This window comes from Gigantopelta aegis, chromosome 7 (genome assembly GCF_016097555.1).
Source record: "Gigantopelta aegis isolate Gae_Host chromosome 7, Gae_host_genome, whole genome shotgun sequence".
In the NCBI taxonomy this organism is placed as follows: domain Eukaryota; kingdom Metazoa; phylum Mollusca; class Gastropoda; order Neomphalida; family Peltospiridae; genus Gigantopelta; species Gigantopelta aegis.
Window position 1 is genome coordinate 24,189,281 of NC_054705.1, and position 12,711 is coordinate 24,201,991.

A 12,711-nucleotide genomic window follows, 5' to 3' on the forward strand; every position below is an offset into this window, starting at 1 on the left:
ACAGGATAGCGCATACCATGGCCTTTGATATACCAGTCGTGGTGCACTGGCTGGAATGGAAAAGATAACAGAACAAATGACAAACAGCACGTATTAACAAACTAACCCACAGACAGGATAGCACATACATGTGTACCATGGCCTTTGATATACCAGTCGTGGTGCACTGGCTGGAATGGAAAAGATAACAGAACAAATGACAAACAGCACGTATTGACAAACTAACCCACAGACAGGATAGCGCATACCATGGCCTTTGATATACCAGTCGTGGTGCACTGGCTGGAATGGAAAAGATAACAGAACAAATGACAAACAGCACCTATTGACACACTAACCCACAGACAGGATAGCGCATACCATGGCCTTTGATATACCAGTCGTGGTGCACTGGCTGGAACGGAAAAGATAACAGAACAAATGACAAACAGCACGTATTGACACACTAACCCACAGACAGGATAGCGCATACCATGGCCTTTGATATACCAGTCGTGGTGCACTGGCTGGAATGGAAAAGATAACAGAACAAATGACAAACAGCACGTATTGACACACTAACCCACAGACAGGATAGCACATACATGTGTACCATGGCCTTTGATATACCAGTCGTGGTGCACTGGCTGGAATGGAAAAGATAACAGAACAAATGACAAACAGCACGTATTGACAAACTAACCCACAGACAGGATAGCGCATACCATGGCCTTTGATATACCAGTCGTGGTGCACTGGCTGGAATGGAAAAGATAACAGAACAAATGACAAACAGCACCTATTGACACACTAACCCACAGACAGGATAGCGCATACCATGGCCTTTGATATACCAGTCGTGGTGCACTGGCTGGAACGGAAAAGATAACAGAACAAATGACAAACAGCACGTATTGACACACTAACCCACAGACAGGATAGCGCATACCATGGCCTTTGATATACCAGTCGTGGTGCACTGGCTGGAATGGAAAAGATAACAGAACAAATGACAAACAGCACGTATTGACACACTAACCCACAGACAGGATAGCGCATACCATGGCCTTTGATATACCAGTCGTGGTGCACTGGCTGGAATGGAAAAGATAACAGAACAAATGACAAACAGCACCTATTGACACACTAACCCACAGACAGGATAGCGCATACCATGGCCTTTGATATACCAGTCGTGGTGCACTGGCTGGAATGGAAAAGATAACAGAACAAATGACAAACAGCACGTATTGACACACTAACCCACAGACAGGATAGCGCATACCATGGCCTTTGATATACCAGTCGTGGTGCACTGGCTGGAATGGAAAAGATAACAGAACAAATGACAAACAGCACCTATTGACACACTAACCCACAGACAGGATAGCGCATACCATGGCCTTTGATATACCAGTCGTGGTGCACTGGCTGGAATGGAAAAGATAACAGAACAAATGACAAACAGCACCTATTGACACACTAACCCACAGACAGGATAGCGCATACCATGGCCTTTGATATACCAGTCGTGGTGCACTGGCTGGAATGGAAAAGATAACAGAACAAATGACAAACAGCACCTATTGACACACTAACCCACAGACAGGATAGCGCATACCATGGCCTTTGATATACCAGTCGTGGTGCACTGGCTGGAATGGAAAAGATAACAGAACAAATGACAAAGAGCACGTATTGACACACTAACCCACAGACAGGATAGCGCATACCATGGCCTTTGATATACCAGTCGTGGTGCACTGGCTGGAATGGAAAAGATAACAGAACAAATGACAAACAGCACGTATTGACAAACTAACCCACAGACAGGATAGCGCATACCATGGCCTTTGATATACCAGTCGTGGTGCACTGGCTGGAATGGAAAAGATAACAGAACAAATGACAAACAGCACCTATTGACACACTAACCCACAGACAGGATAGCGCATACCATGGCCTTTGATATACCAGTCGTGGTGCACTGGCTGGAATGGAAAAGATAACAGAACAAATGACAAACAGCACCTATTGACACACTAACCCACAGACAGGATAGCGCATACCATGGCCTTTGATATACCAGTCGTGGTGCACTGGCTGGAATGGAAAAGATAACAGAACAAATGACAAACAGCACGTATTGACACACTAACCCACAGACAGGATAGCGCATACCATGGCCTTTGATATACCAGTCGTGGTGCACTGGCTGGAACAGAAAAGATAACAGAACAAATGACAAACAGCACGTATTGACACACTAACCCACAGACAGGATAGCGCATACCATGGCCTTTGATATACCAGTCGTGGTGCACTGGCTGGAATGGAAAAGATAACAGAACAAATGACAAACAGCACGTATTGACACACTAACCCACAGACAGGATAGCGCATACCATGGCCTTTGATATACCAGTCGTGGTGCACTGGCTGGAATGGAAAAGATAACAGAACAAATGACAAACAGCACGTATTGACACACTAACCCACAGACAGGATAGCGCATACCATGGCCTTTGATATACCAGTCGTGGTGCACTGGCTGGAATGGAAAAGATAACAGAACAAATGACAAACAGCACGTATTGACACACTAACCCACAGACAGGATAGCGCATACCATGGCCTTTGATATACCAGTCGTGGTGCACTGGCTGGAATGGAAAAGATAACAGAACAAATGACAAACAGCACGTATTGACACACTAACCCACAGACAGGATAGCGCATACCATGGCCTTTGATATACCAGTCGTGGTGCACTGGCTGGAATGGAAAAGATAACAGAACAAATGACAAACAGCACGTATTGACACACTAACCCACAGACAGGATAGCGCATACCATGGCCTTTGATATACCAGTCGTGGTGCACTGGCTGGAATGGAAAAGATAACAGAACAAATGACAAACAGCACGTATTGACACACTAACCCACAGACAGGATAGCGCATACCATGGCCTTTGATATACCAGTCGTGGTGCACTGGCTGGAATGGAAAAGATAACAGAACAAATGACAAACAGCACCTATTGACACACTAACCCACAGACAGGATAGCGCATACCATGGCCTTTGATATACCAGTCGTGGTGCACTGGCTGGAATGGAAAAGATAACAGAACAAATGACAAACAGCACGTATTGACACACTAACCCACAGACAGGATAGCGCATACCATGGCCTTTGATATACCAGTCGTGGTGCACTGGCTGGAACGGAAAAGATAACAGAACAAATGACAAACAGCACGTATTGACACACTAACCCACAGACAGGATAGCGCATACCATGGCCTTTGATATACCAGTCGTGGTGCACTGGCTGGAATGGAAAAGATAACAGAACAAATGACAAACAGCACGTATTGACACACTAACCCACAGACAGGATAGCGCATACCATGGCCTTTGATATACCAGTCGTGGTGCACTGGCTGGAATGGAAAAGATAACAGAACAAATGACAAACAGCACGTATTGACACACTAACCCACAGACAGGATAGCGCATACCATGGCCTTTGATATACCAGTCGTGGTGCACTGGCTGGAATGGAAAAGATAACAGAACAAATGACAAACAGCACGTATTGACACACTAACCCACAGACAGGATAGCGCATACCATGGCCTTTGATATACCAGTCGTGGTGCACTGGCTGGAATGGAAAAGATAACAGAACAAATGACAAACAGCACGTATTGACACACTAACCCACAGACAGGATAGCGCATACCATGGCCTTTGATATACCAGTCGTGGTGCACTGGCTGGAATGGAAAAGATAACAGAACAAATGACAAACAGCACGTATTGACACACTAACCCACAGACAGGATAGCGCATACCATGGCCTTTGATATACCAGTCGTGGTGCACTGGCTGGAATGGAAAAGATAACAGAACAAATGACAAACAGCACGTATTGACACACTAACCCACAGACAGGATAGCGCATACCATGGCCTTTGATATACCAGTCGTGGTGCACTGGCTGGAATGGAAAAGATAACAGAACAAATGACAAACAGCACGTATTGACACACTAACCCACAGACAGGATAGCGCATACCATGGCCTTTGATATACCAGTCGTGGTGCACTGGCTGGAATGGAAAAGATAACAGAACAAATGACAAACAGCACGTATTGACACACTAACCCACAGACAGGATAGCGCATACCATGGCCTTTGATATACCAGTCGTGGTGCACTGGCTGGAATGGAAAAGATAACAGAACAAATGACAAACAGCACGTATTGACACACTAACCCACAGACAGGATAGCGCATACCATGGCCTTTGATATACCAGTCGTGGTGCACTGGCTGGAATGGAAAAGATAACAGAACAAATGACAAACAGCACGTATTGACACACTAACCCACAGACAGGATAGCACATACCATGGCCTTTGATATACCAGTCGTGGTGCACTGGCTGGAATGGAAAAGATAACAGAACAAATGACAAACAGCACCTATTGACACACTAACCCACAGACAGGATAGCGCATACCATGGCCTTTGATATACCAGTCGTGGTGCACTGGCTGGAACGGAAAAGATAACAGAACAAATGACAAAGAGCACGTATTGACACACTAACCCACAGACAGGATAGCACATACCATGGCCTTTGATATACCAGTCGTGGTGCACTGGCTGGAATGGAAAAGATAACAGAACAAATGACAAAAGCACGTATTGACACACTAACCCACAGACAGGATAGCGCATACCATGGCCTTTGATATACCAGTCGTGGTGCACTGGCTGGAATGGAAAAGATAACAGAACAAATGACAAAAGCACGTATTGACACACTAACCCACAGACAGGATAGCGCATACCATGGCCTTTGATATACCAGTCGTGGTGCAATGGCTGGAACGGAAAAGATAACAGAACAAATGACAAAGAGCACGTATTGACACACTAACCCACAGACAGGATAGCACATACCATGGCCTTTGATATACCAGTCGTGGTGCACTGGCTGGAATGGAAAAGATAACAGAACAAATGACAAAGAGCACGTATTGACACACTAACCCACAGACAGGATAGCGCATACCATGGCCTTTGATATACCAGTCGTGGTGCACTGGCTGGAACAGAAAAGATAACAGAACAAATGACAAAAGCACGTATTGACACACTAACCCACAGACAGGATAGCACATACCATGGCCTTTGATATACCAGTCGTGGTGCACTGGCTGGAATGGAAAAGATAACAGAACAAATGACAAACAGCACCTATTGACACACTAACCCACAGACAGGATAGCACATACCATGGCCTTTGATATACCAGTCGTGGTGCACTGGCTGGAATGGAAAAGATAACAGAACAAATGACAAACAGCACGTATTGACACACTAACCCACAGACAGGATAGCGCATACCATGGCCTTTGATATACCAGTCGTGGTGCACTGGCTGGAATGGAAAAGATAACAGAACAAATGACAAACAGCACGTATTGACACACTAACCCACAGACAGGATAGCGCATACCATGGCCTTTGATATACCAGTCGTGGTGCACTGGCTGGAATGGAAAAGATAACAGAACAAATGACAAACAGCACGTATTGACACACTAACCCACAGACAGGATAGCACATACCATGGCCTTTGATATACCAGTCGTGGTGCACTGGCTGGAATGGAAAAGATAACAGAACAAATGACAAACAGCACCTATTGACACACTAACCCACAGACAGGATAGCGCATACCATGGCCTTTGATATACCAGTCGTGGTGCACTGGCTGGAACGGAAAAGATAACAGAACAAATGACAAAGAGCACGTATTGACACACTAACCCACAGACAGGATAGCACATACCATGGCCTTTGATATACCAGTCGTGGTGCACTGGCTGGAATGGAAAAGATAACAGAACAAATGACAAAAGCACGTATTGACACACTAACCCACAGACAGGATAGCGCATACCATGGCCTTTGATATACCAGTCGTGGTGCACTGGCTGGAATGGAAAAGATAACAGAACAAATGACAAAAGCACGTATTGACACACTAACCCACAGACAGGATAGCGCATACCATGGCCTTTGATATACCAGTCGTGGTGCAATGGCTGGAACGGAAAAGATAACAGAACAAATGACAAAGAGCACGTATTGACACACTAACCCACAGACAGGATAGCACATACCATGGCCTTTGATATACCAGTCGTGGTGCACTGGCTGGAATGGAAAAGATAACAGAACAAATGACAAAGAGCACGTATTGACACACTAACCCACAGACAGGATAGCGCATACCATGGCCTTTGATATACCAGTCGTGGTGCACTGGCTGGAATGGAAAAGATAACAGAACAAATGACAAAAGCACGTATTGACACACTAACCCACAGACAGGATAGCGCATACCATGGCCTTTGATATACCAGTCGTGGTGCACTGGCTGGAATGGAAAAGATAACAGAACAAATGACAAAAGCACGTATTGACACACTAACCCACAGACAGGATAGCGCATACCATGGCCTTTGATATACCAGTCGTGGTGCACTGGCTGGAATGGAAAAGATAACAGAACAAATGACAAAAGCACGTATTGACACACTAACCCACAGACAGGATAGCGCATACCATGGCCTTTGATATACCAGTCGTGGTGCACTGGCTGGAATGGAAAAGATAACAGAACAAATGACAAAAGCACGTATTGACACACTAACCCACAGACAGGATAGCGCATACCATGGCCTTTGATATACCAGTCGTGGTGCACTGGCTGGAATGGAAAAGATAACAGAACAAATGACAAAAGCACGTATTGACACACTAACCTGTGGTGAGCCCCGGCGGATGCCTCGGTGAACTTCTTGCCCTCGAACTGGTTGAAGAAGATGCTCTTACACACCTGGATGTGGTAGATCTCGTTCCCCGAGTGGCGGCCGTAAATCTGCTGCCAGCTGTCTGACGCCATCTGGCCTTCTCTACACAAAATATACATGAACTCACAAAATGTTGACGAACACAAACATAGTAGTGAAGCTAGCAATGCTAGCCTAATATTCTATGATGCCTTCTCTACACAAAATATACAGGAACTCACAAAATGTTGACTAGCACAAACATACATGTAGTAACGAAACTAGCAATGCTAGCCTAATATTCCATGATGCCTTCTCTACACAAAATATACACTAAACTCACGAAATGTCAGCAAGCACAAAAATAGTAGTGAAGAGTTCAGGTTTTTTAACGACACCACTAGAGCACATTGATTTATTAATCATCGGCTATTGGACGTCAAACATTTGGTAATTTTGACATATAGTCTTAGAGAGGAAATCGGCTACATTTTTTCATTAGTAGTAAGGTATCTTTTATATGCACCATCCCACAGACAGGACGGCATATACCACAGCCTTTGATATACCAGTTGTGGTGCACTGGCTGGAATAAGAAATAGCCCAACGAGGATTGATCCCAGACCAAAAACGCATTAAGCAAGCACTTTGCCACTGGGCTAATTAAGTCCCACCCCGTGAAGCTAGCAATGGTAAATAAATGCTAATATTCCATGATGCCTTCTCTACACAAAGTATACAGTAACTCACGAAATGTTGGCCAGCACAAAAATAGTAGTGAAGCTTATTTTAAACAATGGCTATTTGTGTGGTGCACATATACATGTAGTTATTTCGACACGTGGTCCAGAGAGGAAAGGAAAATTTGTTTAATGACATTTCAGCATATTTTAAACTATGGCCATCTGTTTGTTGGACATATGGTTATTGCAACATTTGGCTGACAGAGAGAAAGAGGAAACCTGCTGATGCCACTCCTACTGATAAAACAGCATGGGATCTTTTATATGTGCTTCCCCCGACAGACTGGAAAGCACATACCACAGCATTTGATGTACCTGTCATTGGTTAGGATGGGAAAAAACCTGACTCCATCGAGGGCAATTGATTCCTGCAACTCATTATAGGGCCTCTACGAGTCCAAAATATTGGATTAGAGTATTCGAGGGTCAGACTCGACCCGGATCCGAGTATCCGACCTTTACCCTAGATGATAATGAGACTAAGGAATAATGTATAAGTAAAATAAAATTATGCATCTTAATTCCAGTGCTGAACAAAGATGCCAAATCATGCCATTGTATTGCATTCCACATATTCAACTTTTGTTTTACATCTGTCTTATAGCCATATAATGTAACTGGCGGCAAGCATATGACAAAATGACGTAAAGATATATATATATATATATAATTAAACGAATGCTCTTCCTTGCATGGATACTCAAGTCCTGTGAACGGACTCTAGTCTTGCTAGACTCGGCCCGTGCCCGAGTACCCGAGTACTTATGGAGACCCTAACTCATTGCACTTCTGGTGGATGCTCTATGACTGACCTACATCCTGACACTGATAGTTACCAATACGGCTATGGCCAATATATAACTCACATTCCACAGGATGTGTGTATGAGAAGTGTGACCAGCGTGGACAGTCCGGGATACAGACAGTTGTTGGCCAGCAGTGCATACATGAACTCGTCCTCGCACACCACGTGCTCTGGAATAGACAAAATTGAATATGACAAACACAGTACGAGGAATAAACAAGCATTCTGAGAGTAATTCTAAAGTAATACGTGTCCCCTACAGGGTCCCACCACAGGACCCCACCACAGGGCCCCACCACAGGGTCCCACCACAGGGTCCCACCACAGGGCCCAACCACAGGACACAACCACAGGGTCCCACCACAGGGCCCAACCACAGGACACAACCACAGGGTCCCACCACAGGACACAACCACAGGGTCCCACCACAGGGCCCAACCACAGGGCCCCACCACAGGGCCCCACCACAGGACCCCACCACAGGGTCCCACCACAGGGCCCAACCACAGGACCCCACCACAGGGCCCAACCACAGGGCCCCACCACAGGGTCCCACCACAGGACCCCACCACAGGGTCCCACCACAGGGCCCAACCACAGGGTCCCACCACAGGGCCTAACCACAGGGTCCCACCACAGGGTCCCACCACAGGGCCCAACCACAGGACCCCACCACAGGGTCCCACCACAGGGCCCAACCACAGGACCCCACCACAGGGTCCCACCACAGGACCCCACCACAGGGTCCAACCACAGGACTCCGCCACAGGGCCCCACCACAGGACCCCCACCACAGGACCCCACCACAGGACTCCACCACAGGGTCCCAACCACAGGGCCCCACCACAGGACCCCACCACAGGGTCCCACCACAGGACCCCACCACAGGGTCCCAACCACAGGGTCCTACCACAGGACCCCACCACAGGACCCCACCACAGGGTCCCACCACAGGACCCCACCACAGGGTCCCAACCACAGGACCCCACCACAGGGTCCCACCACAGGACCCCACCACAGGGTCCCAACCACAGGACCCCACCACAGGGCCCCACCACAGGACCGCACCACAGGGCCCCACCACAGGGCCCCACCACAGGACCCCACCACAGGGTCCCAACCACAGGTCCCAACCACAGGACCCCACCACAGGGTCCCAACCACAGGACCCCACCACAGGGCCCCACCACAGGACCCCACCACAGGGCCCCACCACAGGGTCCCAACCACAGGTCCCAACCACAGGACCCCACCACAGGGCCCCACCACAGGACCCCACCACAGGGCCCCACCAGAGGGCCCCACCACAGGACCCCACCACAGGGCCCCACCACAGGACCCAACCACAGGGCCCCACCACAGGGTCCCCACCACAGGGTCCCCACCACAGGGTCCCACCACAGGACCCCACCACAGGGTCCTACCACAGGACCCCACCACAGGGTCCCACCACAGGACCCCACCACAGGGTCCCAACCACAGGGTCCCACCACAGGACCCCACCACAGGGTCCCAACCACAGTGTCCCAACCACAGCGTCCCACCACAGGACCCCACCACAGGGTCCCAACCACAGGACCCCACCACAGGGTCCCACCACAGGACCCCACCACAGGGTCCCAACCACAGGGTCCCAACCACAGCGTCCCACCACAGGACCCCACCACAGGGTCCCAACCACAGGACCCCACCACAGGGCCCCACCACAGGACCCCACCACAGGGCCCCACCAGAGGGCCCCACCACAGGACCCCACCACAGGACCCAACCACAGGGCCCCACCACAGGGTCCCACCACAGGACCCCACCACAGGGCCCCACCACAGGACCCAACCACAGGGCCCCACCACAGAATCCCACCACAGGGCCCCACCACAGGACCCCACCACAGGACCCAACCACAGGCCTCTGAGAACTGAAATTCAGAGAACCCATTTCTTTAATATTTATGTAACCAATCATGACCATGTAAATGATGTTCTTAATTCAATGTAGAAATGAAAAATGGGTTACACAATGTCCAACTATATACTTACGCGAGTGATTTTCAAACGCCTGAAAAAGGGCCATAATTCTGTCAACAATGGGTAAATCGCCATGATAGTCAAACTTGATCTGTAACAGTACATGATAAATCTACATGTATGTAACAAATTTCACCTGAATACTGTGAGGCACTGGATAAAAGAAATTAAAAAAAGCTACAATGAATAAATAAACAAGGCTATAGTGATAGATATCGTACCTGCAAACTTGACATGCATCTTGTTTTTAGCCATGAACAGCTGCACATACTGTTTGCAGTGAGGAGCAAAATCCTTCACTGCCCACGATCGCAGGATGGTGTGATGATCCTGAACAAAACAAAAACATCTGTGTTTTATTAAACAATTCTAGTAAATTCTCATTCTGATTTTCCATTTATGCATGCACCCCTTAATAAACCTAACATTATTCAGGGCAAACTCTGGGTGACCAGATAAATTTGCCAAATCATCTATGTAAACTTTAAAAAAAAAAAAAAAAAAAAAAAAAAAAAAAAAAAAAAAAAAAAAAAAAAAACCTTCAAAAATTGCAAAACCCCAATTATTTTGTAATAAAATAACAATTATTAACATAAAATTTATTCACCAAATTAAAATAAAATTTGCCAATTGTTTTACTGGCAAATTTGGCAAGTGCCAGAGCTAGCCCTTATTATCTGCATACTTATCCAGTAATATTCAACTTTAACACCGATAAAATTATATGCATTCTTAATTTGTAATATGGGCCTTTATTAAATCTAACATTATGTGCATACTTTGCTTATAACATGTACCTTTAATAAAGCTCATAACAGCTGCATCCTTAACCTGTATAATGCACCTCGATAAAGCTAACAATATCTGCATATTTATAACATGCACCTTTATTAAAGCTAAAATTATCTGCACACAGTCAGTTGCACAAAATAGTTTTCTGTGACGTTTTTTTTCTGTCATTAAATTTATGACCTCATACTGGTTAGCACATTTTCAATTTGCACAGGTCTGACATGCAGAACCGTAACATGCACCTTTAACAAACCTAACATTATCTGCATGCTAAAATTGTAGCAAAGTGCCTTTAAGATTATGTGCAACTACGTCTGCAACGTACAGCCTTCATCTTATCGAGGGAACTTCTTGGACAGAGGAAGAAGCAGGCTTCCGCTTTATTGATGCGACATCTCTTGAGGTCAATGTCTTTGAGCGTCGACCCACGCATGTAGACGACCCGCTGCGACCACTTTGGGTCCTTGAGGATCACCTGCATGTTGGTCTCCAGCTCTCTGGGACACACCAGAATCACAATGTGCTCCTGCAAACACAAATAATACCAGGCTTAGATGTCTCGGACACACCAGAATCACAATGTGCTCCTACAAACACAAATAATACCAGGCTTAGCTCTCTCAGGCACATCAGAATCACAATGTGCTCCTACAAACACAAATAATACCAGGCTTAGCTCTCTCGGACACACCAGAATCACAATGTGCTCCTACAAACACAAATAATACCAGGCTTAGATGTCTCGGACACACCAGAATCACAATGTGCTCCTACAAACACAAATAATACCAGGCTTAGATGTCTCGGACACACCAGAATCACAATGTGCTCCTACAAACACAAATAATACTAGGCTTAGCTCTCTCAGGCACACCAGAATCACAATGTGCTCCTACAAACACAAATAATACCAGGCTTAGCTCTCTCGGACACACCAGAATCACAATGTGCTCCTACAAACACAAATAATACCAGGCTTAGCTCTCTCAGGCACATCAGAATCACAATGTGCTCCTACAAACACAAATAATACCAGGCTTAGCTCTCTCGGACACACCAGAATCACAATGTGCTCCTACAAACACAAATAATACCAGGCTTAGATGTCTCGGACACACCAGAATCACAATGTGCTCCTACAAACACAAATAATACCAGGCTTAGATGTCTCGGACACACCAGAATCACAATGTGCTCCTACAAACACAAATAATACTAGGCTTAGCTCTCTCAGGCACACCAGAATCACAATGTGCTCCTACAAACACAAATAATACCAGGCTTAGCTCTCTCGGACACACCAGAATCACAATGTGCTCCTACAAACACAAATAATACCAGGCTTAGATGTCTCGGACACACCAGAATCACAATGTGCTCCTACAAACACAAATAATACCAGGCTTAGCTCTCTCGGACACACTACATGTATCTTCAGGCATTGTGATAAACAAGTTCAAAAATTATACTTGGGACACACAGGACAGA

At 46.4% G+C, this 12,711-nt stretch overlaps 1 protein-coding gene across 3 annotated transcripts in view; it reads right to left on the bottom strand.

The window, feature by feature from the left end:
- Positions 1 to 12,711, bottom strand: part of LOC121377155 (potassium channel subfamily T member 2-like) — an 88,527-nt gene that overhangs the window by 30,401 nt on the left and 45,415 nt on the right. For 2 of the 3 annotated variants that reach the window (XM_041505057.1, XM_041505056.1), the window contains exons 12-15: positions 11,549 to 11,749; positions 10,653 to 10,761; positions 8,469 to 8,577; positions 6,833 to 6,982 (exon numbers count right to left, since the gene is read on the bottom strand). In XM_041505057.1, the coding sequence (XP_041360991.1) occupies positions 6,833 to 6,982; positions 8,469 to 8,577; positions 10,653 to 10,761; positions 11,549 to 11,749 (569 nt within the window). The remainder of the gene's footprint in view (positions 1 to 6,832; positions 6,983 to 8,468; positions 8,578 to 10,652; positions 10,762 to 11,548; positions 11,750 to 12,711) is intronic. The other variant, XM_041505058.1, reaches the window with a different exon arrangement.